This window comes from Electrona antarctica, assembly GCF_951216825.1.
Source record: "Electrona antarctica genome assembly, chromosome: 18".
NCBI classification, from domain to species: domain Eukaryota; kingdom Metazoa; phylum Chordata; class Actinopteri; order Myctophiformes; family Myctophidae; genus Electrona; species Electrona antarctica.
In genome coordinates, this window is record NC_136799.1 from 22,143,291 (window position 1) to 22,171,143 (window position 27,853).

At 41.1% G+C, this 27,853-nt stretch overlaps 1 protein-coding gene across 1 annotated transcript in view; it reads left to right on the forward strand.

The window, feature by feature from the left end:
- Nucleotides 1-27,741, forward strand: part of rps6ka5 (ribosomal protein S6 kinase, polypeptide 5) — a 33,105-nt gene extending 5,364 nt beyond the window's left edge. Inside the window, exons 2-17 of the mRNA XM_079527691.1 lie at nt 1,624-1,695; nt 1,896-2,114; nt 3,922-4,037; nt 4,198-4,299; nt 5,339-5,422; nt 5,900-6,003; nt 6,381-6,531; nt 6,716-6,877; nt 8,246-8,371; nt 9,005-9,138; nt 10,559-10,652; nt 12,539-12,709; nt 13,099-13,290; nt 16,884-17,043; nt 19,454-19,617; nt 19,880-27,741. Of these exons, the coding sequence (XP_079383817.1) occupies nt 1,624-1,695; nt 1,896-2,114; nt 3,922-4,037; nt 4,198-4,299; nt 5,339-5,422; nt 5,900-6,003; nt 6,381-6,531; nt 6,716-6,877; nt 8,246-8,371; nt 9,005-9,138; nt 10,559-10,652; nt 12,539-12,709; nt 13,099-13,290; nt 16,884-17,043; nt 19,454-19,617; nt 19,880-20,182 (2,354 nt within the window). The 3' untranslated portion in view covers nt 20,183-27,741. The remainder of the gene's footprint in view (nt 1-1,623; nt 1,696-1,895; nt 2,115-3,921; nt 4,038-4,197; nt 4,300-5,338; nt 5,423-5,899; nt 6,004-6,380; nt 6,532-6,715; nt 6,878-8,245; nt 8,372-9,004; nt 9,139-10,558; nt 10,653-12,538; nt 12,710-13,098; nt 13,291-16,883; nt 17,044-19,453; nt 19,618-19,879) is intronic.
- The last annotated feature ends 112 nt before the right edge of the window (nt 27,742-27,853 follow it).

Sequence of the window (27,853 nt, forward strand, 5' to 3'; positions counted from 1 at the left end):
CGCTATGATCTTCCTCCGACCCGCTACTACTATGTGTCAGTGCTAACTGTGAAAACTACCTTATTGTTTAACCTTGTTTAACTTGTGTTTCCGAACGCCCTTCGGAAAGGCGTTGTTCCTTTATTGTATTTCCTTTTTGTTTTGATTAAAGGTATATTCAGTGATTTGACTTAATTCAAATATAATTTATTTTTAATTTTTTTCTGGATAATCCTCCCTACTATAGAGTGTGCTGACCATATAAGGAGTTCCTCCCTGTCCCCAGTGAGCCCCTGGGGTCAAAAAACCCTAGTTTCAGTTTTGGTGGCGGGTGGCAAAACCTTCATCCAATCAGGATGAGTGGGGCCTTCCTCCAATCATGATCGAGTGGGGGCGGGCCTGTTGCACATGCTGTTGGCCTGTTGCACTTCCCCCCACTGTAGAGCGTGCATGTGCACATTTTGTTACCGGGGCGGACTGGGTGGTTTTCCAAATCACCCAAATCACTGAATGCTCCTTTAAGAGCCGTTATTGTATTTATATTCTTGACTACGTTTTATTATATATACCTTTTATAATAAAACTTCGTATTTGATCATGGTTTCCTGCTCCCCCTTCTTATGTTACTTACTCATTTTACCCCTAGACTTATGATTTGTAACACAGCCCCATGTACAACCTGAACCTGTTCAAGGTGGAACTGGGAAAGCCAGCATAGTGAGTGATCTTTATGGCAATATTGTGGGTTCTCTCTGTTATATGCAAGGGGCCACTGACCTTTTTTAAGGGGATTGAAACTGGTGATCCTCCATTTCCTGTTTCCTGTTCCTCTTTTTTTGAGTGGTGTAAACCACTCCTACAACTGGCTTTTGTGTGCATAAAAAAATGACCATGGTTGCTATGTTCAAAATAATTTCTGACGTAATTAAATCACACCCGGGTGAACTGGATGACCGTAGCAACCGTGGTCATTTTCTCTGCACAAAAAAAGCCAGTTGTGAAATCACATCCAGGTGTGATTTCATTACGTCAGATCAGAGCTGATCAGGCTACATAATACCTTACCTTATTTCATTACGTCAGACATTACGTCAGACCACAGCTGATCATGCTATATAAAACCTTACACCACTCAGTTCACACGGGTGTGATTTTTTCATTTACGGTACCACCATCCCTTCTTCTTTTTAGGGTTCTACAATGCAACTCTGTTTGCCCCAGTGCAAGCAGGGTGGTGGTTGTTGTTGTTACTACTACTCAGGAATGATGCCAGTTGGGAAGAATGCAACTTGGGATCAATGCATACCCCACCTGTTTATGCAATACCCGTTAATACTTGTCAGAGTACCCACTTGACTTTGATGACATATTGATGACATCTTACAGTATATTGGCGCAGCGGCACAAACCACAAAGCTTGGCCAATCCGTGGAGCCGATGGGTTAGGTTGGCCAATCAGGGCAGCTGATGGCTTCACCCCCTGGTTTTTGTGATGCTGTTGTGTTTACTTTTCTTTTTCCGTTATTTCTCAAGCCATCTTTGTCTTTCAATGTTATATGGCATGATATGAACCCAGAGTGTATTAAGTGTGTATATAAAGTTTACATTATCTGATTCCTTTTTTGCTCTGTTTCAAACTTTCAGCCAATCTGACAGGCCATGTGGAAAGGGTTGGCATTGAAAACTTTGAGCTGTTAAAGGTGCTGGGCACTGGAGGTAAGTAACACTGATAAATCTTTGCCTGCTTATTGCCACCTAGATTATAATGTGTTGCACATGTGATAATGTTAAGTGTTTGAATCATTGTTTTTGAAGTGATGAGGTTCCTTGTTTATGTCCAACAGTGTGTGGTGTTGAAGGCACTTAACTCAACATTGAGGTGTGCTGTCTTTGTGATAACATTCCTCCCTTGTCAGCATATGGTAAGGTGTTCCTGGTGCGAAAGGTGAGTGGTCACGATGCAGGGAAGCTGTATGCCATGAAGGTGTTGAAGAAGGCCACCATCGTGCAAAAAGCAAAGACTGCCGAGCACACACGGACAGAGCGCCAAGTCCTGGAACACATCCGACAGTCGCCATTCCTTGTCACGCTGCACTACGCCTTCCAGACAGACACCAAGCTGCACCTCATTCTAGGTCAGTGCCCCTGCTTTTGATAAACCCCCTCTTGTCATTAATTATTTTACATGCAAAAATCCACCTGTTGGTGGCGCTATGACAGGCCAATGTTAAAATAATGGAATATATTCCTCAGCCTAGTAGGAAAGTCTGTGAAAGATTTCATGTAAATTGCACGCTGCGTTCATGATTTGAGGCTCTTTGTTTCAAAAGGGCCAATCCTGCAAACTTTGAAAGCCAATGTTGGCCAATTAGGATGGAAGATGAAATATCGGACAGATCTGTCTTGAACACATGACTATAGAGATAGTGTGTAATGATTTTGTTTTTCAAAAGTTGGCCTACTGGTGGCGCTATAACAGGCCTTTCTGGAATTTTTTGGGCAGAGGTTCATCGTTGGCATCCAGAGAGCGTGTGTGCAAAATGTGGCATCGACCGGGTTAATGGTGCCGGAGATTAGCTGTTCACAGACAGACGGACGGACACATGGACGGACGGAGTGCAAAACATACTCTCTCCCCATGCCTTCGGCCTGGTGGAGACAATAAAAACCAACTATGCTTCCTAAGGATAATATTAGCATCAAAGCAATTTTTAAATACTTTTTATTAGCATGTGCATTCCATATATTCCATAGGGCTGGACCCTTAGAGTATATGAATAGAGACGTCACCCGAGTTCTCCTCCCATCCACTTGCATTAAGTTGCTCAAAAGCTCACGAGGCGATTTCACTCCTCCTTCCTTGTAGGAACAGAGTGCATTCTGGGATTGATTGGGCAAAACACATGAACGCGCTGCCATTGCACTGAAACCGCGTTCACGTGTCATCATGAACGTGCGCAATGATAGTCAACGGACAATGTGTTTGGCCCACGCTGCAATATCAAATTCAGCCACTATGTCCATTGCGCCTCAGGGTTTCTTCCGGGTGCCGTCTCTATTCATATATACTCTAAGGGTGGACCACACATAGACATATGACATCATCAACTTGCGACCGGAGCAGTTCTTATTGAGTGAAAGATTCTCTATTTATGAAAGAAATAAAATATTTAAAGTGTTTTTAATTTTAGTTATAAAATATTTAAAGTGTTTTTAATTTTAGTTATAGAGGGCAAGTATAATGTTTTAAGGCATATTTGTCATATTAGCCAGGGTTCCTTTTAACAACCTATAGAAGGCAAAAAATAAATACAAATGTCGTCATGCTTTATGCAGCACGTGACATGTCAAACTAGTGGGTTTTCATGATGCTGAATTCATTCCAAGCATTAGTTTTGCACAAAAAACACTACATTTTTTTAGCCCAATGAGTGTGTTTTTTTTTTGCAAAACTAATGCTTGGAATGGATTCAGCATCATGAAAAACCCCTAGTGTGACATGTCACATGCTACATAAAGCATGATGAAATGTTGAATTTTTTGCCTTCTATAGGTTGTTAATGGTATGGTCACATATGCCAATTATGAAAATTGCTCAACATAATGCAAGTTAGCATCCGGCAGTTTCAACATGCTGGGGACCCATACTCAACATTTCTTCTAACATAAAACTTTGGTAAACTCAACATGCCTGGGTTCACATTCTGGCAAGTGGACTTAAGTGGCTAAGAAAATCTACTCCCCTTTTTCACATTTTCACCTTGTCAGTTACATTCGGCTGGTGAAATAAGTGGACCAATGTTTACCAGGTGGATGATTCTATACACAAGGGGGGTACACAGCTGACCTTCCACAAAGTGAACTTATTTTTGTGGTAATGATATTGCATGCATGAAGTGTCCAATGTCTTTTCATTTCTTTGTCATGCACCTCTCATTGTAGATTATGTAAACGGCGGGGAGCTCTTCACACATTTGGTGCAGAGGGTTAGGTTTAAGGAGCAGGAAGTGGCCCTGTACAGTGGCGAGATCGTGCTAGCACTAGAGCACCTACACGAGGTAACTCCCACATTCCACTTAGTCAGGTTTTCTTCAGTTTTGTTAATAGCATAGAGTGCACATTATGTCTGCTTAAATTTTGCTAATAATGAATGTACTGTAATATAAAAAAATATGCGCTTCACAGTACCTTTTCCCTTGTGTCTTCCTCCCAATGCAGCTAGGAATTGTTTATCGTGACCTGAAGCTAGAGAATGTTTTGCTGGACTGTAGTGGTCATATAGTCCTCACAGATTTTGGCCTCAGTAAAGAGTTTGACCAGGTATGTCTGTGTGATCGTATGTTTGGATTTTCCATCCTTAGTAAGGAAAGTGATAGTACCCTACTGTGACATTCACATCAGTCATCACACTGGAATCCTACTTTAATTATACGTTGATTGGGAATCATCAATCTGCTCACTGATTATTATTATTATTTTTTGTATAATATATATACTGTGCAGATAGTGTTGCTGCTGCTCTAACAATCATTTATTATTATTGGTGGTGATAGTGCCAATAGTTTGTACTGGAGGTCCTGGGCTTCTCAACTCCTGTGTTAATTATGGGCCGGGCAGCTGGCGTAGCCGCCTGGGCACCTAGGTTAGTAATCCAGCTTGACAGCGTGTCGCGCGTTCGAGTCCTGATCCCAACGACCAGTAGTCGGCCAATTGTTTATCTATCAAAAATCACACCCGTGTCAACTGAGTGGTGCAACTACGTCACATACTAACCATAGCAACCATGCTCGTTTTTTTGGTTGCTAACCATAGCAACCATGCTTGTTTTTTTGGTACGAACAAACACGGGTACAAAGCCAGTTGTTGGAGTGGTTTGCACCACTCAATAAAAACAGAAAAAAGATATTTAAAAAAAGTAGTAAATCACACTTGTGTGAAGTGAGGGGCGCTCTTATCAGCATACATCATCACATTCCGTGCTCAGCCAATCAAATCATCACATTCCGTGGTATAAACACACGTTTGTACCACGCTAGTATCTTGTGTTAATTATTATTATTCAAATATTTGTATTGGTCTTTTATAAATGTATCAATAGTACACAGACATATACGCCACAAAAATAAATATCCCAAAACATAATAATACAGAAAAAAGAAAAAATTACAATTCCAGATTAAAAATAATCCAATAATGGCTACCAAACTTTATAGAATCTCTGGACAGAGGCCCTGGTTGAGTAGTTTAGATTCTCAAGTTTTAAATATTCCATCACATCTCTAACTCAACGTGGAATGTTAATGTTTTAACTTCCTAAAACGTGGGAGTTCTAAAGTATGTAATTCTTGTTTTCACACAGGTGGAGAGAGCATTCTCCATCTGTGGCACCATTGAATACATGGCTCCAGAAATTGTGGAAGGAGGGCAGTCTGGGCATGACAAGGTATATTACAGTTTCATGCTGCTCTTCTTTGTATTTTTATTTATTTATTTCCACTCATTGAAACACACCCTGAGTTCTTCCAGAATGTAATTAGTGTATTACACTATCTACAATGAACTCCTCTTTAGTTTTCTATAAAGTGACCGGTCATGGATGGGTGTTTTCATTTTTATTGTACTTTTTTGTTTTCACTTGTTCCTGGAATGGAGAAGAGTCGAAACCAAGGAATTTGACTTTCTCATACTTTTATAATGGGACGTAACAAAAAAAATCACACCCGTGTGAACTGAGTGGTGCAACTCCCCTCTCCACCTGCCCCCCCCCCCCCCCCCCCCCCCCCCCCTCTCTCTCTCTCTATCTCATTAGCAAGCAACAGTGCAGCACTATTTCTCTCTCTCTGTTTCTGGCACAACAGCGCCACTTTTGCCCCTACTGGTACTTGCACCACTCAAAAATGTAATATTGAATGTTTTTCAGGCTGTGGACTGGTGGAGTCTCGGTGTGCTGATGTATGAGCTTCTAACGGGTGGATCACCTTTCACTGTTGATGGAGATGAGAACTCGCATACAGACATCGCCAAGTATGGATACTCTCTGATCTCCAACTACAGTTGTGCAATATTGACAAGGACTGTGCAATATTGATGTCATTGTCATCAGACTTTATATTTTACATAAAATTAGGCCATTCTCCTGTTGATGGCTTTATTTATTTATTTCTCCAATTTTACTAATTACTTGAACACTCAAATCTGTACTTTGCAAGAATCTTCCAATGAGTTTTTGCATTAAAATGCCAAAATAATGTGGCTTTGACTAAATAAATAAATAAATTATATATATATATATATATTATTGAGCAGATTTCAAGCCACTGTTAATTTGATTTCCATGCTGTACTGAAATTAATCTTGCAATACATCGATAACTGACTGTCTCCCTGCCCCTTTCCTCTCAGGAGAATTTTAAAGAAGGATCCTCCTTTCCCCAAAGAAATGGGACCACTGGCTAAAGACCTCATCCAGCGGCTACTCGTCAAAGATCCAAATAAGAGATTGGGCTCAGGTCCTAGCGGGGCCGGAAATGTAAAAAAACACCCATTTTACCAGGTGGGACACATCTCTCCTGACATTTCACATTGTTTTAAATGCAGGGTGGGCTGTTGGCGTTGCATCACGGAGCCACTTGGAGGGGAAAGCATTTAACTAAATTGAATGTAGTTTGAGGATGAGGAGAAGAAATTGGTGCTGAATAAACTTTCTCCCCCCCCCCACCTTTTATAATCTCTTTTAGAAAATTAATTGGGAAGATCTGGCAGCTAAGAAGGTGCCCGCCCCTTTCAAGCCAGTAATTCGAGACGAGCTGGATGTCAGCAATTTTGCAGAAGAGTTCACAGAGATGGACCCTACCTATTCTCCTGCAGCTCTGCCTCTGAACTGTGACCGTATCTTCCAGGTGGGAAGAACATGAGGGAGTTTGAGACAGTCAGACTATTTTTGTTGTGGCTCCATAGCTTTGTTATTTTTTATGAACGGGAGAATATCTTTTGTGGGGTGCTTTTAGGTTACATTTACCTACTTTTCACTGTCACTTATGCTTCAGTTTTTGTACACTATTTTTGGAGGCATACCTATTTGGTTTTACGCCTGGGCTTTGGTTGCATGCAGTGTAAAATTATAAATACTCACTCCACGGTTATTGAAATGCTCAAGTGAAAATCTGAATGCACTTGAATGTTGCTTGTGAGTCAACACAAGCCTGTCTGTGTGCATCAGTATTGAAATTGACTGAAGGGGATTTCACTGAAGGCTTGTAATTACTGCCATATGCAGCTTTTGATTGAGGTAACAGATGTGAATGACTATTTTTTATGTGGCTTTGAACCATAATGTGGCCTGCAAACTCTGCCAGCTGATGTCTGTCTGATGTATCGTATGAATTTTCAACTCTGATTGCCTTCTGGATCCTTGAGCCCAGCAGATCAATAGATCCATTAACAGGCTTCTCTCATGGAATAAAAGGTTACACTTTGAGAGAATCACCATTTCTGTCATGGTTACGCCTTCAACCTTTGATTGCCAACTTCATCTTGGCTTTTTTCTTTTTTATCTTCACCTCTCGCCTGCCATTCACAGTCTCAAATTTTGTGGTCTTTATAATTTGCAAGCCTAGCAATCTGAGGTAATGGCAGCGAGCCCAACTTTAAACGGTGTGCTTACCCCCAACCCCCCACAATACTGTCTTACAAAACAAGATTAAAATTGCATTAATGGGCCTGAGATGTAATTTCACAGCAGAGCAATCAAATATTCAAGCCTGGTAATTTAGGGGCTTCTCATGCATTCAACTACACCATCCTTCCGTCCATCCACGGCTGTCACTATGTGCCACACAGCTGTGTGGTGTCTCTGTGTCTGAGTGAAAAGAGTGGAGGGAGACATTAATGCCAGCTCAAGGCCCTGAGCTACGAACAGCTGGAACCATGCAGGCAGCCTTCCACGAATGACAGCTCTAATAATAGGCACAGATGGACAGCCAATGTCAGTCGTGTGTGTGTGTGTGTGTGTGACACACACACGCACACACACACACACACACACACACACACACACACACACACACACACACACACACACACACTATATCCATCCAATATCAATTGGATGGTGATACTACGGTTTAGTCTGAGGCTTTAAATTATGTGAATTCCCTTTCAATGTGAGGCTCTGTTCTGTATAGTGCTGTGACATAGGCCAAGCTCCACGTTGTATGTTTCTCCATAATGTAAATGTGTGGTGGTCCTGTATGCATGTTTTGGTGCAGGGCTACTCCTTCATGGCCCCTTCCATCTTGTTCAAGAGGAACGTGGTGATGGATGACACCGTCCAGCTGTGTGGGGGCTCTGACAGACCAGGCTCTGCTGCAGTGGCCCGCAGCGCCATGATGAAGGTAAGATGGATGGGCCTGGAACCCACTACACAAACACTCACGTTAATGGCTTCCCTCATTGACGGATAGCTTTTTTCCTTTTCTTGTCCTTTTAGCGTTAAAGTAAACTTTGAGCCATTCTTGATAATGTTTTGCCTAGTGTTTGCATTTGACTCTGTTTTGTTGGGCTTGCTTACAAACATCTTGAGTGTCTCTGGCAGGTTCTCTAGTGATGTGACCAATATGGGGGGAAGACTTTCAGTTTGGTTATCATAGAGGTCCTTTTGGAGGCAAAATGACTAATTGTATTTGATGTAAAATGAATCTAAACAATCTAAACAAAAAACTTGAATTAAATAGGGTAAAGGTTTTCATTTAATATCTATCAAATTATCTATTTTTTGGGGGAAAAAATAAACCCTAAGCCTTACCACAGATTCATTCAAAAATATTTTTTCATGAAAAATGCAACAGCTGAAATGATTCTTGCTTAAACAAATGTTTTACTATGACCCTAAGTGACTAGGTGTCATTGACATGCCATTTTGGAATCAACCTCTGCATGTCCTCCGTACATGTACTTATTTTGCTCTTGGATCTAACAATGTAATGTTAGATCTAATTGTTTTGAGACAATGTCTACCCCTTCCAAAGGACTCTCCTTTCTATATGAGTTATGAGATGGACATGAAGGACAACGCTCTAGGAGAGGGCAGCTTCTCCATCTGCAGACAATGCACACACAAGAAGACTGGACAGAAATATGCAGTCAAGATTGTCAGCAAGAGGTACTTGCTCATAGTCTGCTAGTATGCTTGTCTACCTAAATATTATCAGTGTTATGTTATGATTATTTTAATACAATGTACCAGCTCAAACATGCTTCCTTTGATGTGCTCGTGTTAACCTAGATATTATGAATGAGCTGTTATTTAATGGCTTGTTAATTTCTTGACAAACTGTTTGGGCAAGGTTAGAAACACTGACTGTCAAGTGAATATGATCACAAAGCCACACATCTTTGCTAAAATGTGCAATAAGCAATCAAGACTGTCAGCCAAAGGTACAAGCTTAAACCCTGCTCACGCTGACATGTTTGCCAAACTAGATGCTATTGGCGTCATGTGATGAAACGGTTGAATACATATTTCTTTTCTCATTCTATGAGGGTGATTGCTGTTGCTGTTGTGATTACTAGTAGTCAGGCAGCCTGTTCATTTGGGGGTCTCTGAACTCAGAAGAATAATGTGTTAAGTCCTCTCGGTGAAACTGCTCACATGCTTGTCTACATCTTCCTATTTGCTTTGCTCAGAGTCCTGAGTTTGTGCTACACTGCAAACTTGTAAACTTAAGATTGTCAGAAACTGGTCTTCATCATTTAACTTAGTACTCTACATCCCTCTCTCAAAACAAATCGTGGGAATGGTGTGGCTGATGATTCCAAATTTGGGAAAGGACACACTGACACCCCCTTTTTTTCCTGCAGAGCCACGATGTAATAATGTCTGGTGACCAAGAATCTAAAACTGAAAACGGAAAGCATCTGTTAAATTTGAGATTTTAGCCGTGGCTATTCAAAAATAGCAGATACAGTACAAGCTTGTACATCTGTTATTTTGGAACATTTTTGGAAGTATGAGAACTACTGATTTAGAAGGCATTTGTAGAATCACCCTCAGGTCGTAATGGTTTAAGTACTTGATTAATTGATTGACCATTGTTGACTATGACATTTACACATTGCACAAGGCCACACAGCTTGGTGCACAGGCCCCCGGGTCACAAGACAGCTGGGCTGTTCTTGCTCTGCATACAGAGCTCAATTACAAGCCTAATTTATGCTTCAACAAAAATGTCGAGTGACATGTCACACAACGCATATTCCCCAAGGCATAAATTAGGCTTCAAGGTGTGCCGACAGTGACACCCTCTGACATGAGCAGAAGTTCCTCCACTAATAAACTGTGTCAAGCAGCCACCCAGAGTGCCTCTAGGAAGACAAGTATGACAGCACAACCTTCCTGCGATGATGCCCACCTAAGTGAATGATACTTTAGTGAACTATGTCACCCTTGTTCATATGCACAACGGCTTGAATTATAGAACTGGGGTGACTTTGTCTGCATGGTTTTGCGTCTTTGTGGTTTTGTCTTGTATTGTTCACACTTCAGTTACCATTTAGATTTTTTCTCACTTTCACACCTTCAGGATGGAGGCGCAAACACAGAAGGAAATAGCAGCCCTGAAGCTGTGTGATGGCCACCCCAACATTGTGAAATTACATGAGGTCTATCACGATCAGGTGAGGCCTGGGGCAGGGGTTCTCAACGTTTTTGGCTGGGGACCCCCGAAAATGCTTTGGCCTTGCGACCCCCCTCCCCACCACCAATACAAATTGACCGCTACAATAACGACCTTAATAATAGAAAAAATACATCATAAATAAATACTGAAACCAGATATAATACTTAAGGAACGTTTATGCATGCGCTGCCGCTATGTGTACTATGTAAACTCTAAATTTCAATTTTCAAGCCATTCAGTTGCCAAAAAAAAAACCTTTTATTTTTTTAATAATTTGGGGACCCCCCGAAGGGGTCGCGACTCCCAGGTTGAGAACCCCTGTCATAGCGTATCTGAAGGTGGGGGGTGGATGAGCGTGGGGAGGGGATTCGTGTGTATTTCCGTGCACACTCGTGCACGGGGGCGATAGACTTTCATCTAGGGGAAACCGAGTTGGCCAATCACAGTGGGGCTTTTCTAACTGCGGCGGGATCATCATAACGCATCGCGGACATCCAAGCGGAAAAAAACAACAAAGCCATTGTGGGGGGGGATGACACCACAGATCTGTGAGAGTGGGGGTGTCACGTCGTACTCACCATATATATATATATATGGGTGTGACGCCCATGGGTGAGGTGCAAAACTATGTCTGTATTCACACCAGTTAATTTTATTTGATGTTCACTGTGAATGTCTAGAGACTGCAGCCTTATTAAGTCCTGGAACTGGAACAAAGAGGATTAATGTGGGGTGGGGGGGGGGGGGGGGGGGGGGATGGGGGTAGGGGTTGGGAGCCCTCTGGGTCTCTATCTTTTTGCGTATCGGCCCAGAAACACTTTTCCCTGTTGCTGGTATCTCACATCGTATCCATTTTCAAACGACATCAGCTGCACCACTACTTATTTTGCAGCTCCTTTACATACAACCTAGATTTACCGGTGCTGTGTTGCCTAATCTGGGTCCACACTTGACCTACTCGAGTGTGCACAATGTGAGGAACATGGTGTGCTTGTTCTGCCGTGGAACAGTGTGTATCTGTGTGGCTGATGGCGCCCAGGTTCATTAGCACCAGCCCTTCAAGCACGAGAGCAGTGCTTTAAACTCTCATGAGCTCAGTGGGGTTATTACTGTACCTCAGAGGACCTGTGACCCAGATCAAAGCACTACCGCCGCGGCCTCACCCCAGCCCCTGCCTTTGTTCCCTGGCTCCTGCACTAATGAGAAACTGTACCTCCACCACTACCAGGAACATGCACATTATTCCCATCACCAATTTTGTTTTGGCCTGCTTTTCACTTCATAGAACACCGTGTTGGTTTGATCTCACATTGGGATTGAGAGGGTGGGGGGGGGGGCTGATATTTGTCATAAAAAAACGATTTGATGCCAGCAGATCACTGGTCTGTGTTTGACTGTTTTCAACTTGCAGTCCAAACTGAGAGAACACGATCAACTTACAAACACATCAGTCAACTTCAAGGTGTAATTGAACTCACTGTTTGTTGAAGTTGCATAACCCTACAGGAATGTTTGCACATGTTGATATCGTCAATATCATTTTTCAATCCATGTCAAGAATAAAGAAGTGGGTGATGTCAAAGAATAAAGAAGTGGGTGAAGTGTGTGTGTGTGTGTGTGTGTGTGTGTGTGTGTGTGTGTGTGTGTGTGTGTGTGTGTGTGTGTGTGTGTGTGTGTGTGTGTGTGTGTGTGTGTGTGTGTGTGTGTGTGTGTGTGTGTGTGTGTGTGTGTGTGTGTGACAAAAACTCACATTCTTTTAATATATTTTTTTGTATAATATTTGCTTCTGAGCTATAGTGGAGCAGAAGTAAAAGTACAATTGGAAATACTCTAGCGAAGTAAAAAAAAAAAAACCTCAAAATTGAACTTTTTCCGTTTGTGTAGCTCCACACATACCTGGTTCTGGAGATGCTGGGTGGAGGAGAGCTGCTGGAGCGGATCCGCAGAAAGCAGCACTTCAGTGAGAGCGAGGCCAGCCGCATCATGCGCAGACTGGTCTCCGCTGTCAGCCACATGCACGATGTCGGGGTTGTACACAGAGACCTCAAACCAGAGGTACACATACTGTAACATTTTCATAAATTATTCCTTATATTCATTTCACGATGAGAATGTGCAAATGAAACCAAATGATTTACGCGTACAATTCATTCCATTTGTATATTCCCAGAGTTATAAATGGACAATAAACACTGTGTAAAAAAATCTATTATCTTTCCTTTTCCTTTATTTATTCAGGGAAGCCCATTGAGAGCAAGCTCTCTTTTTTAAGGGCGCCCTGATCACAGCATATAAAACACAATACATATAATGAAAAAACGATAACAAACATTTGAACCACAGTACAATGTCACAGATGCAAATTAATATAGAATGACAGTGCAGGTGTGAACCGGATTCTATAAATGATTACAATCTATCTTTCTGTCTAACTTGCTTCACAGAACCTGCTCTTCACAGACGAGAGTGAAAACTTGGAGATAAAGATCATAGACTTTGGTTTTGCTCGCTTAAAACCTCCAGATAATCAGCTTCTGAAGACACCTTGCTTCACACTGCACTATGCCGCACCCGAGATCCTCAAGTATGATGGCTATGACGAGTCCTGTGACCTGTGGAGTCTGGGGGTCATCCTGGTGAGTGGCCTTGTGAAAGGCAAAGACGGGCAACGGGGCCTGGATGTACACCAAGAGAGAGGGTCATTTTATAGCAGTGGCTCCCTCAACCTGTGGGTGGATTTGGGGAGGGTCCCGAGATGACAGTCAAGTGATAATTTAATGAATGTAAGACCTTTTTAATGTACTTTTATGTTTGGCCAAATTTTCAAATAATATATAAAAGAGGCAAACATTTTGCCGATTAGTTAGATTGTAGATCTGTTGTAGATCTGATATTTTCACAATATTTATCTGTGGAGTCAAACAAAATGTAATGCCTCAACTCCTACATTCCAAGTGCTTATCAGGGTGGGCGTCCCCAGTTAAAATATATCCCCAGTTATAATATAATTATTTTGGGGGGTTATGGCCTGAAAAGGTTGAAAACCACTGATTTATAGGACCATCATAGTGTCTTGTACTTTTTTTTAAAAAGTTTAGTTTTTGGCTTTTCTGCCTTTATTGATAGTATCAATGAAGATGGACAGGAAAGCTGTCAGGCCAAAGCCTATATGTGGCATGCTCCTGGTCCACTTAGTGTCTTATGGACCACTTATAGTGTCTTATTCTAAAGTTAAAAAAAAAAAGGTTGGTCAATCAAGGCCCCTGTTCAGTGGGGTGTGCAACTATGAAGTATAAGATGTACTGTACACATGGGGACTGCCCATAACTCTTGACATCCCATTAGTCCGACTATGTGGCTTCGCGTTTGCTTAGGGTTAGGGATATGGTTAGTAATGCGCAGGCTGGACCAACACGCCGTCGGAATAATGAGCCGTCTGACTAATGACACAGGACCGTACACTTGCATTGTGTCCTCTCTGTAAAACTCCACACTGTCGGGTGAGAAGAAGTGGCATCATGTTGTATCGGAGGAGACATGCGGTTGTCTGTACTCTCCCTAGGACTGTAGGAAATAGCAGTGAGCATTGTTAATCCCTTTTTGGATTTCAAGATTGTGTGTGTGTGTGTGTGTGTGTCTGTGTGTGTCTGTGTGTGTCTGTGTGTGTCCGTGTCCGTGTCCGACACATACGTTTGTGTCAGGTTTGTGTGATCTCCATCTCCCTCTCCTGTTCAGCACTGCATGCATTGGTGTCCTGTGGTGTGCTGACACAGTTTTCAACATGCACCACAGACCCACTAGTAACCAGCTCCAACTCAGAGAGCTGGTAGAGCTGAAGATTGCATCCTTTTGAGACTTGGCTTTCCCCGGCAGAACAAATGTCATTCTAACTCAACAGCTCTCTGCACAGGAGTAAAGCCTGAGTTATACTTAGTTGTGTGCAATACTGTGCATGTGTCGGCCAACAAAAATAGCCGATCTACAAGCGCACAGTCACAACGCGTAGACTAGCTATTTTGGTTGCACGACACCGGCATGCAACCAAGTATAATTCATGCTTAACATTAGAAGCAGAGCTTGTGGATAGAGGGCATGCGTGAGAGAGAGAGATAGTGAGAGAGACTATTCATGCATGCAGAGCCTTTTCTCTCTCACTCACTCCCGCTTACTCTCTTGTCATGTCTCTCGCTCTCTATCTCTGTAAGCACTGCTCCACACTGTCGCCCCCTGGGGGGGATAGGGAGCAATACCGCCTCATGGAGCCCTGACGAAATGGCTCCTGACAAGCTGCCTGCACAATGCCCTGGAAACATAGCGAGCTAAGGAGAGTCCGAAAAATACATCAAACAGAGTGCATTTCCACAATATGCATGTGCCAGAAAGCGAGGAGGAACAGAGAGAAAACGAGAGAGAGAGATACATATACATCTGAGTGTACACAGCCTAAAGCCCTCTGCTGTGACTCTAAAGCCTGATTTTTACATCGTTGCATGCTGTATGTGATGTGTGCCGAAAAATTGCTGATGTCCAAGCTTGTAGATCTGCTATATTTGGCAAGCGACACCGGTCGCAAAACTAAGAATAAATTAAGCATAATGAGAAATTGGAGGGCAGATATAATCAGGCCAAGGTGAGAGTGTTCTCTTCTGGCAGTTTAGCACAAAGATCTCTTCTATTTGTTCTGAGACTCAGCAGAGATCCAACCATGGTCATTAACACTTAGTACTGCAGAAGTGCAAATGGCTAGAGATGCCAGTAAACGGCTCTAATTAAGCATGCCAAGGCTTTCAGGCTTAATAGTAATCTCAACATTATTTCTGCCCCTCATTTTATGGCGTAGCCATACAGAGAGATAAAAGGCACAGGCTATTGCCATGTTGTTGCTACAATACTACTGTAGATGTGGTATGGACGGTGATCTCTGTTGACTTCTCTGAATAATTTATTATAATTGCAGTAGAACGCCATGGCATTGGATTATGCCAAGTAATGCTTTTTCTAATTGCTTTGAAAAGTAGCAAAACCAGAATACAGTGATTGGAAGCGGAAGATATTCTCTCGATACGACAAAGTAGATAAGATTTAAAATATAAATGTTTGAATTAAAAGGTTATTTTGCTAACAAAATCTGAAGTGTAACAGTGGGTTCCAGTTAAACTGTGTAACGAGATTCAATATTAAATGCCCATCAATAGCCTACCAAATGTCACAAATGTTCAAAATGCGGATCACATTTTAACACCAATTTAATGTAGTGCTCGTTCATGTTTCAATGCCTGCTTGATTTCTTTCTGAAGTAATCTCGTATCCAGACTGTCTCATCTCTAGCACAATGATCGCCATAAAATAGTTACATTTACAAATATATATTCAGATACCAACTTGTGGTGGAAACATGACCAGTGTTGCCTAAATTCCATGTCCATGTCACTGACTCCTTAAAATATATGGTATTTAGTGTGTTGGTCTTCAAGCAATAATCTAATGCCTAAAAGCTTGTTTACATTAGATATCCAGCAGTCTAATATACGGCACAGCACATCTTGATTGGTTGTTGTATTGATATGACGGATTCAGTTTATTAAATTGCTCATGATGCAGAAACCTTATGTATTTAATGAAACTACATGAAAATTATCTCTCCTGTGTGTGTGTGTGTGTGTGTGTGTGTGAGACCAAGTATTTTAAATAACTAACTACATTTTTGTGAAGGTCACTCCCATATTCTAAAACTAGCAAAGTTCTCGTACTGGAAATTAGAGCCCCCTAACAACCTAAACCCTATACTCCAGATATACTCCAGATATACTCCAGATATACTCCAGATATACTCCAGATATACTCCCGATATACTCCAGATATACTCCAGATATACTCCCGATATACTCCAGATATACTCCCGATATACTCCAGATATACTCCAGATATACTCCAGATATACTCCAGATATACTCCAGAGTGAAAGGAACCAAGGTTCCTTTCACTCTGGAACTTGACACACAGTTGATGCTCTTGTTCGTCTCAGTACACTGTGATGTCTGGCCAGGTGATTTGACTGAAATGGACTCACCGTGATGCTCTTGTTCGTCTCAGTACACTGTGATGTCTGGCCAGGTGATTTGACTGAAATGGACTCCCTGTGATGCTCTTGTTCGTCTCAGTACACTGTGATGTCTGGCCAGGTTATTTGACTGAAATGGACTCACCGTGATGTTCTTGTTCGTTTCAGTACACTATGCTGTCAGGCCAGGTACCATTCCAGTGCCAGGAGAAGAGCCTTACCCACACCAGTGCAGCAGAGATAATGAAGAAGATCAAACAGGGGGATTTCTCTTTCGAGGGAGAGGCCTGGAGGAATGTGTCCCAGCAGGCTAAGGACCTCATACAAGGTGAGGATGTACTCTGTGGTCCCTGTTTTACACCCATTGCTAAACACTGCTAAGTTTAGCGCTAGTATCATTTCTAGTTTACAACTGATTAGTGCTGAAAACGGATATTCCATATTCAAAGGAATATTGGAATATAAAAAAATTAAACAATAATCAACTATAAAAAAAATTAAGGTTCGAAAAGAAAAATAGAAATAATAAAATGCTGTGAGAGTTCTCGCGAGACTCTGGGCCATGTAACGTTAAACGGCGGCTGGTCTAACGAGATCAAAGAACCGCCAGTCAGAGGCAGAAAGCAGGAGAAGTCTCCCATAGTCTCCCATCAAGCTTTACTTAATTGTACGACTGTGCGGTGTGTAAACGCGAGCCCATTTAAAAGTCCACAATGCGTCGTTGATGCAACGCATTGTGATCTTGTAGATTAGTTATGTTTTCCACACAACACTGTCATACAACGAAGAATAAATCAGCTGACTCGCTGCTACGCTACCTGCCTGTTAACATAGACTGTTAACACAGACACGGTGGGGCCCGTGTGGGTGCACACTGCACACTCAGTTGCCTCGGAGCATAGAGTTATATAAGCCTCGGAGTCTGTAGGCTTTTGACTTTAAGTTGCTCTGTTTTAGAAAGCACACACGTTTAATCAAGTGTTAACGGGTCAAGCTGAAACAGTGATTCATTTGGTAGTGAAGGCAGACAGTTTACAGACAGTGACTCGACGACAGAAAACACGATGTAGAAACTATGCATGGATTCTTGTCTCTTGTAGTAAAGCTCCCTCCGTGACACATTTATCTTTTACGCTACCTTAATTTGATTTAAAATTCATTGCTTTGATTATTTCCCGTTTGATGTGGAGGTAAGGATTGTTCCAACTTCTATCACAGCACAATGAGGCGAGCACATCATTGGAGTGATGCGTCTCTGTTCCCCAGATAAGTCCCTAAACTAAACCATTACAAAAATTAGGGTATAAGTTCAAATAAGTATGAATCATTCATTTGATCTCGCAAGAGAGCGCATTTCTCAGCACCAACCGCGGCCGGCACATATAGAGAAAGAAAGAGAACGTTTTACTGCATATTAGGCTACAATATTTTATATTAAAATTATATACATTCAACATTCGATCATCATCATCATTTTTCGACTGCGGTCGAGATCATCGATTTCACAATGCCACACCAGACTTCCCGGTCCTTCATTGCCACCCCCAGTTCCTGCTTACTGATGCATGTGTCCCTAGCGATGACATCAGGGAACGACAGTTCCCTGACCTCTGCAGACCTCTGGTCTGCTTTGAGGCAGGACTCCAGAGAAGAAGGGAAGATATAACCTCATTGTCAACTCTGTAGCAGTGGCCGGCAAACTGTGTTCTTCTGGATTGGACTAGTGAAGAAACACGGGGAAGGTTGCCGTATATTAGATTAGTCGATGGGTGGCTCTTCCAAGACAGATTTTGCGCTCTCATTAGCAGGCGGGTGTAAGTGCCATCCAACCGTTTCTCTAGTTTCTTTGAAAGTGTCAATGTCTCGGAGCCATAGAGTAGAATCGGCTCAACGGTTCGAATGATTTTTTCGAATGAGTCGAACCCACGTGGTGTTTTAAAAGGAATATTTGACTGTCATTTTTGGCCAGTTCTTGCAGCACTACAACTGATGTAGTTGTCATTATCCCACCCAGCCTTCGCTTTGTATAATTTCCAAAGGTACTTGGCCCATCTGCACTCTAAATTGGTCTAATTATATTTTATGCCCAGTTATGTTATAGGTCATACAGTATTCTATGCTGTGTTGTTGTGTTGTGTACAAAACATACCCAAGACTAATTCAGCCTAGCCTTGCCTATAATAAAACATGCTGTTAACTGGCAACATTTTTAAGTGGTCAAATTGACAGCTGACCATTGAGCTTGTGAAGTCAATGTTGATCTGTTTTGTCACCTCAGGCCCTTACTTGGTCTTGTCATTAAAAGTTTTATTTTCAACAAGAAAAAAATCTAATTGTGTGAGCTGTTTGCTATTTAGACTGGAAGGAAAGTTGAATCCTTTTCATCAGTCTCACTTAGCTTAAAGATTTAGATTTGAGTTGACAGCAATGTGTATCCAACCAAAATGTTTTACTGTTTTTATTTATTTTTCTCCCAGGAAATTTTGTAAAGGGTATAACATTTTACTGGAGGAATAGCAGAGAAATTGTCTGCCATGAATTAAGAACTCTCAACCTATATGGTTCATGGCACAGTATATGCTCTCTTTTTTTTGTAAGTCTAAACCTTAAAAATTCTACTGAGCAGCTCAGTTTGGCTGAACTACCTGGCCAGGGAAATGCTTGCTCTTTTCCAGTTCAGCTTTGGCTCACCCTTTCAGAAAAGCTAACATTAATGGTTTGAGTCTGGCTTCACATAGAGCTGTTGACGGTGGATCCAAACAAGAGGATTAAGATGTGTGGTCTGCGCTACAACGCTTGGCTCCAGGATGACAGCCAGCTGTCCTCCAACCCCCTAATGACCCCAGACATCCTGGGCTCTTCCACCGCCAACGTTCACACCTATGTCAAAGCCACCTTCCATGTATGAAATTACACACACACACACACACACACACACACACACACACACACACACACACACACACACACACACACACACACACACACACACACACACACACACACACACACACACACACACACACACACACACACACACACACTCAATCATGGCATTTTGTCTTTGGGGGGGTCTAACGATTCCTCCCCTTTCTGTTCTATCATTGTGTTTTTATCATTTCTTACATGACGTTAATCCAGATCAATCCCTTGGCTTTTCACAGGCTTTCAATAAGTGCAAGCGAGAGGGGTTCCGCCTACAGACGGTGGATAAGGCGCCACTGGCCAAAAGGAGGAAGATGAAGAAGACAAGCACCAGCACAGAGACGCGCAGCAGCTCCAGCGAGAGCACCCAGTCCTCCTCGTCCTCATCCCAGTCTCAGGAGAAGACCCCACCGGAGAGCGACCCCTCCATGTCCCAGCCCTGCTGCAGCACCCCTGTCAACACACCTCTGACCCCGGGTACGGATTCTGAACACACAGACCAGCCAGTGCCTCCAGCCTTCTGCTTCTCAGAGGGTCAGTGAAAGAGAGATGGAGTGACACAGGCAAATATTGTTGAACTAAAGGATGGATAGGAACAGTGTAGAGATCCCTCTCTCCCTTATCTCTTTCTTTTACTCTCACTCTCCCTTTGGCAGCTCGCTGCCTCAAATGCATGGACAAGAGCATGACTCCGAAATGAGCATGCAACAGGAGCAGCAACAACCTCAACCAATCAATCAATCGATCTATCAATCAATCATGTCTAGCAATAGCCTTTAGTAATTCCCTTAGTCTTTAACATGTCCCACCTCTCACATGAGACAGTATCAATCAGGGAGTGTACCCGGGAAGAGTGTCAGCAAACAGATGTGCTGTCCTACTGCCCCTGTGTGTCCAACATGTTGAGGCTAACTTATACTTTGACACAAAGTATACATTTTGGCCATGTGTCCAGAGCTCTAGAGATTTTAAAGGGAACGTTGCAGTGTACTTTATACAGTTTATTAGGTAAAGGGGTCCACTTTTTTCTTCTTCTGAGAAATGTCTGGAGCAGGGTAATTTATATGTTAAAACTTTACAGACTGAAGTTTATTTATGATGAGCTATATTGTTTTTATGTTAACTTATTTGTGTGTGCTTCAGATGGCTCTGAGATTAATCAATGGACACAGTGCGAGTCTTTTTAAAACTAGATATTCTGTGTATGTAGAGACATTTATGCATTGAGCAAAAAAGAAAGAAATACAATGTCTATGTAATGTTCATAGTTGCCAACTCGTTGAGATAAATTAATTCCAACTAGAGATGCAGAATATAATTGGTAGCATATCAAAATCGGCCATATCGGTATCGAACCAATCTCAAAATAATCCAGGTTATTTTCACAGAATTTTTCATTTTCATATTGATGACGCAACTCAATAATAATGTGAGCGTCAATGGCTTTGTACTGGCAGAGAAGCCAGTCTCCCTGTCTCTCTCTGTGAGAATGTCAGGTGTTAGTCTACTTTCACCAAATTTCAATATAAATATAATATAATAAAGTAATATATCGGTATCGGCCGATATGACCCTGCAAATAATCTGAGATCGGATATCGTTCATAATGTCAATATAGTGCATCTCTAATTCCAACTCTCAATGTGAGACCCCATGGCTACACATTAAGTACAGAGCCCATGTAAAAGTGTGTGTAAGTGTCTAAAGTGTCTAATCTTCAGAAGCATGGTGCAAAATAAACTAGCTAAATGATGGTACATTTGAGCAGTGGCTCAAGTTTCTCTACCCTACCAGCTGCTTTAGCGTGCCTGGGTTGGATCCCAGGCATTTCCAACTAAGCGTATGAGTAGCATGGCTTTGTTTGTGCATAAGTATTGGGAGCTGACAGTAGGTGAGGTGCTCCACCTCAGCAATCCATCTCCCTGGTCTAGGGCCTTGTTGTTAGGGGGTCGTGGCCTTGTTGCTTGGATGAAACCGACAATAAGCCACTTCAACCTACTTGCTTGCCTACTTACTGACATGCATTGCCGCTTTTTATGGTTCCTATGTGGTTCTTTTTTGCTTAAATATTTATTTTGGCTTTTAAAGTAGCGTAGCCTGTTGATAAGAACATGTGTACATACAGTATTTTCATAGTCAATCAAATGCAGTTGTGTCAGTCAAAAACCTGAGTGGAAGTGGCCCTAATGGAAAGGAATCTGTCCAGAATCTTGGTCATTTAGCTTGGTAGCTGTAATGAGGATGACTGTGTTACCATGGTTGACATACCACATGGTTTGATACTTAACCCAATATGTGGGCCTTTAGCGGAATTGTCGTGGGACTGGGAGTATTTTATAGTGAAGGACCTAAAAGTTGACATAATTTCAACATGAATACAAAGAATGGGACTGGTTGGAATATCCTACCAGAACATTCAGATTGGCCAGCCCTTGGGGGTATTAGTTGTTAAGTTGAGGTTGCTGAGGTTCAGCATGCCAAAGGGGCAAGTTAGACTTGCTAATATATATTGTTTGTGTGCCAAAAGAAAATTACTATCTGACCTATCAGATATTCACACAGTGGACATTTTGCTCTTACTGTACTTCTTACTGGGGGATTGCCAACCCCTTGAGTATGAAGTTGGAATAAAATGGCTGTCATTTACAGTAGTCCGTAGAGCATGTATTGTAGAGTAAAGCCTGCAGCATACAAAGAAATAATGAATGCTTCAGCAGTCAAACAACAGAATGAATTAGGTAATTGCCGAGCAAACGTACAAACGCAGTGCCTGGCCATCCTACACCTCCAAGACTTGCAAACTAGCAAACGTCACTAAAGAGGCATGTGATTGGTCAGACACCCAATGCACTTGTGATTTGTATTTTCTTTCCACAATCTGCTGGCAGTGTAACATAGATAGCTTTGTAGGAGGGTTGTCTGTGGGTGGTTATGAGGTATTATATATATCAGAGTCATCAGAGCAGACGACAAGTAATTAATAGAGAGAGATGGCACACACACCTTGTCCATCGTTTCTGTCGCCAGAAATGGTGAGACAAATTATGTCAAGGTTATGTCAGAGGTTGATGTAAACAAACAGAATAGATATTTGGTAAAATCACTGTTCCAGAACTGTGTACAGTATGTACAGTATAAGTGTCACTCCCTTTTGATGAGAAGAACGAGTCAATAGTTTTTGTACATATTGGCGGCTTTATTTGTGCTCAAACGCCCACGTCAAACTGACACACAACACAAAATATAATAAACAGTGTTCAGAATAAGCAACGGAAAACAAAACGCATAAAATGTAATAAAATAAAATTCACATAAACAAATCATTTACCTCACTGTCTGCACATAACTCAAAGGGAATGAATGAGGAATGGAACCCATACGAACAGAATGGAACGGAAATATGAAATTAAACTGCAAAGAATACCTTTTTACCAAAATAATTCGAAAATGTAGAAACCAAATATAGAAAAACATAAATGTATAAAATACCAAATAATGACAGAAATAGCAGGCAAAATAAGAACTCAGAGCTGAGCCTCAGCCAGTATAAAATGGTTCGTTCTCAGAATAAATGTTTGAATTGCTTTCGGAGTATGCTGCAGGCTAAAGTGTGGTGATGGATGGTACTTCTTGACCTAAATATGATTAATTAGTTTACTGGCAACAAAGTGAACTGTGCAACAGAACACAGTGGACGCAGTTCCTCTGTCCATCAGACTTGCTGCAAAAAAGTTCCCCTGCTTATCACCGCCTTGCTTCTTAACCACTTAAAAACATATTTTTACCGTATTTAGAAAATGTGGTGTGTCCAGTGGCATGTCCAGTGGGTGGTTTCGTGTGTCATGCATCATCCCTGGAATCTGAGGTGCCAGCCCAGGTGCCACCCCATTACACACTTGCATTCGGGAAATACGTTGTAGAATACATCTTGTTTGTTTGAACAATTCTAACCCCATCTACCCATAACAAATCGGGTCGTAGTGACTACATCTGTCATTAAAAATATATAATTTTTCGGCGATTATCTTAGTTTTAAGGATAACTGTTGTATAATTGCAATATTACACTCAAGGGTGTTCTTTATTGTCATTAATGCACTCATTAATATCGCTTAAACCCTATACCCTATACCTTAAACCTATACCCTAATGAGGAACTTAAACCAACTCTGCTTTTTTCTTCCAAAGCACTTCCTCTCTTTGCCATGTTGTACTGCATGACTGAAATAATGATCTTTGCACTGTGTGATAACTTGCATTCTTTTATGACGCTGATACTTTATTATTTATACTTTTTTATTTTTAATAAGAGTATGTTTAAATTATTCTGACAATTGGAGTGACTGGAATGATAAGGAGCAGTACATTTGAACAGCAAAGGCCCTTTAAAAAAAACACAAAGTTGTATATATTTTTAAAATACAGATATGATCCCTGCAACATGAGTTATATTATCCCATGTTATTTGGGATATTCTGTTAATATAGAATATGAAATTACATACAGTATAAAAGGCTTCACCTGAATAAGACTTCATTGGGATTTTTTTTTATCTGGACGTTTCTGTTTTAAGTAACTCATTCATCTAATTCCATTTTCAACAGTGGGACAACTTCACAGTCTGCTTTTAAGCTGCATGAGATATTTTCTTTCGTGCAAATATGTACAGAAATGCTTCTTTCTGTCACATTATTTTCTGTCTAACTAGTAAAATATGTAAAGAGTATCTTTTAGTAGCAAGACATTCAGTACATTTCTTCACTCAGAACTATGCATCCATGTACGCCTATTCAATTGATTATAATTTTAACGACTTTTTTTATTTAGATCTATTTTTGGAAAAGGAAAAAACAAATGAAAATGTTTACCTATATTGACATGCTTAAATAGTGACGCCGGGTTGAAAGTGGTTAAGCAGTCGACGGGATCAGAACACGGCACTTGAAATAGCCAACAAAAGTTTACCGGTGCTTTTAAAATAGACAAGTAGTATCTGTTGTCTAGTATCCCTTGCAGTTAAACACCACAAAGCTCTGTGTGCATGAGTTCCCTGTTGCTGCCTCATTAGCCCTCTTCTCTTTTGTTTAGGTTTATTAATAGCTTAAGCGGAGGAAGGGGAAGTGGAGTGTCCTACATTGAACTACCCTCTGGGAGACGTGCTCTATTAGCTGATGCGCTGCTTGTTTGTTCCAAAGAAAATTATTCCGCTCACTGACTCTGTGGGGACCCAGGTATGCTGTCAGAGAAATTGGGTGTTTTTAAGTAACACAGTCTCTTAAGGCTGGTTCCCACTTCCTAACTAGTCCCCTCCCCTCCTGTCTTTAGGGAACAGCTTGTTCAGAGTGCCACTTTTTTTGTTTTGAGGTTTTGTTTCTGATGTAATTTTGATGTTTGATTGTAGTGATAGGCGTATTCTCTGTAGTGCTTTATTAAAGGTCTAGATCTGAACTGAACTGAAACTCGAGCTAATGGGCTGTTTATTATTATTATTATTATTATTATCATTATTATTATTATTAGTATCATTATAATACCCCACTCGTTGTCTCTTTGTAACGTAGGCATTAACATTTTCTCTCAGGCTGTTGTCTGCTGTCACTGAGCCAGAGGGATCAGCAGATGCTCCTGTTGCCTTTTGAGACAGTGATGTGTGGATGCGCTTAAGATACACCACCTGGCTTATAACCAAAATAAATAGGCACACTGTATATGTGCCATAACTATAGGAGTGCTGGAGCATCAGGTGTTTCAATGGGATTGTGAAACTCCTCTGCAATGCTTTTAAAGAAACTGAAGTGACCTGGTTGTGTCAGTTTTGTGATCAGCAGTTAGGACAGATGGGCTGGAACTGTCCAAGGCCCCTTCTATTTGTGCTGAAGAGAATGCAGTGTTGGGGAAACCATATGAAGAAGACATTGTCAGAATGCAATACCTGGTCAGCACATGTGGGCCTAGCAGGAGTGTTGTTGCAGCATCACATTGTTCAACTGATGGCTGCAGTCTAGTGGAATTGGTGTGCCAACAAAGCCAATAATGGTTGCTAGTCATGGCACATAATTTAGCTATGCATTACCCACAGTGTTTGATTTATTGCAGGCCATCAGGGAGGGTTTATGCTTATCAAGTTGTTGTTCTGCATGCTACTGTACATGCTACTAGAAGCTCGGGTCTCGGTCTAACTCCACGAATCTGTGATTCAGTGCGATCCGAGTGAGAGACACACTTTATCTTTGGCCACTGACCCTGTGTTTTCCGTGCTGGGCCGGTTGTGGTGGTGTTGTTCCGTTTCTCCGTGAATGTCATGTGTCCACTGCTTCGTGTTGTTGTTTCTCCGTTAATGTTGTGTGTCTGCTGTCCGTGTATATTCTGGGGCCAGCGCATGGAAACCACAGAGCTGGCGTGAAATGCAGGGGTAGGTTTGGAGACGCGCTTCACGGTCTATGACTTGCCGAACTTAACTGAGCACAAAGTGTGCACTCACAACTTGTTACCGGCTCAAATGTGTATATAATGTACATTGTTGATGCCATTGCCTTACAGTACTTTTCCTGGTTGAAACTAACCCGAGTACTGTTGCAGCAAATCCCTTTGAGACTAGCAAATATCCCTCCTTTGAAAACATGCAATCAATCTTTAAGGGCAAGGTTTTGCACTTTGAAGCAGGTATGTTCTGTTGATCTTGTGCTGTTGATTTGTCTTGAAAATAGATGTTTTTCCTGTATGGTCAGACGTTGGACTTCGGCATCACCTCTCAGTTGCTCTGTTAGTGTCTGTTGTCCTGCGTTTATTAAAACAAAAAGCTATATATTATATACCACTGGTTACTGCTTCAGTTACTGCAATGAGATACACCGTACAGTATATACTTTTTGGGCACTGTGAATACCATCAATGAGGTCTTAACAGAGATGGTTAGGTTAATTCTGAGGACATAGGTTTTTGTTTCTTTCTTTCATTTGCTTCATATTTATAAAATGCTTTACTAGCTGGCTGAATATATCTGTATGTTTAATAACCTGATATCAGTGATGTTTGAACCTGTTAGTAGATAGATACAGTACTTGGCTGTAGTTGCATAGATTGGAATTTACATTTTATGGAAGATATTTTACGGAAATATTTTGTGATACCAGGAATTGAATTTGTGTATATATGAGGTGTCACCAATCATGATAAAAATGTAAAAGTTCCCCCAGTTTGTTTAAATTATACTTGGTGACTTCTAAAGGTATTCTTACTCTGACTAGGCACACATTTGTTCACATTTTGAAAAGTATTCTTGTTTTGAAAGACATGTTATGAAATACAAAGCTTTAGAAATTATAAAGTGTTATTTATTTTGTGCTTTTAATCATCCACTGGAATGTTGTATTCTAGGATGTGCATTTTTAACATGCAACCTCTAGATGGCAGTGTTTGATTAAAATACAACAGTACACCTCCTGTGTAGCTGATCAGCTTCTTCTCACTGTGAGTGTTATGAGTTCTTAACAATTTGATATTTATCCATAGCCAATCGGTATACAGAGACATTTTGTTTTTGTTTTATACCTATATCAATATGTGGTCCCATGTTTTCTAGCAGGGCTAGAGATTTACATGTACAGTTAAGTTCACACTGGAATTCAGTCGATAAATGTACATTTAAAACCAAATTAAGGTTATTTTTCTTTGTGTCTTAAAGGGTTCTGTAAATACTGTAAATGTTCAGTCGGTTTTATTATGTCAGAGTATGACTTAATCTTCAACTACATGTGTGCAGTGTGGGATTGATAAAGAGGGATTCATTCATTAAAGAAAAATACATTCATGCATTTTATATTGCCAGGATGTTTTGACACAAATACTGGTGTGATATTTCAGGAGTCTGGGGAATAGTTGAATCAACTTGGTTGTGGACAGTAAGGGACTGATGTTCATTTGTAAAGTAAATGTTTGAGCTTTGTTTGTGTTTGCAGAATTTACCTGTTCAGTGTTTAATATATCTGTGAATAAAAAGTTTATTAAAAAAAGAGAAGAAGTTAAGGGCTTTAAGGTTATTGAATCATTTATAGAAATGACCATGTTGTTCCTGTTTGTCACATCTTCAAATAAAGTTTTTAAGTTCACTAACGTTCAGTCTCTCTTGTGTTTAATCTATATGTAAAATGAATCATGGGCTTGACCTTATACATTAACTGTAGTGAGGTATCAATGTGGTCATGGGCTCAAAGG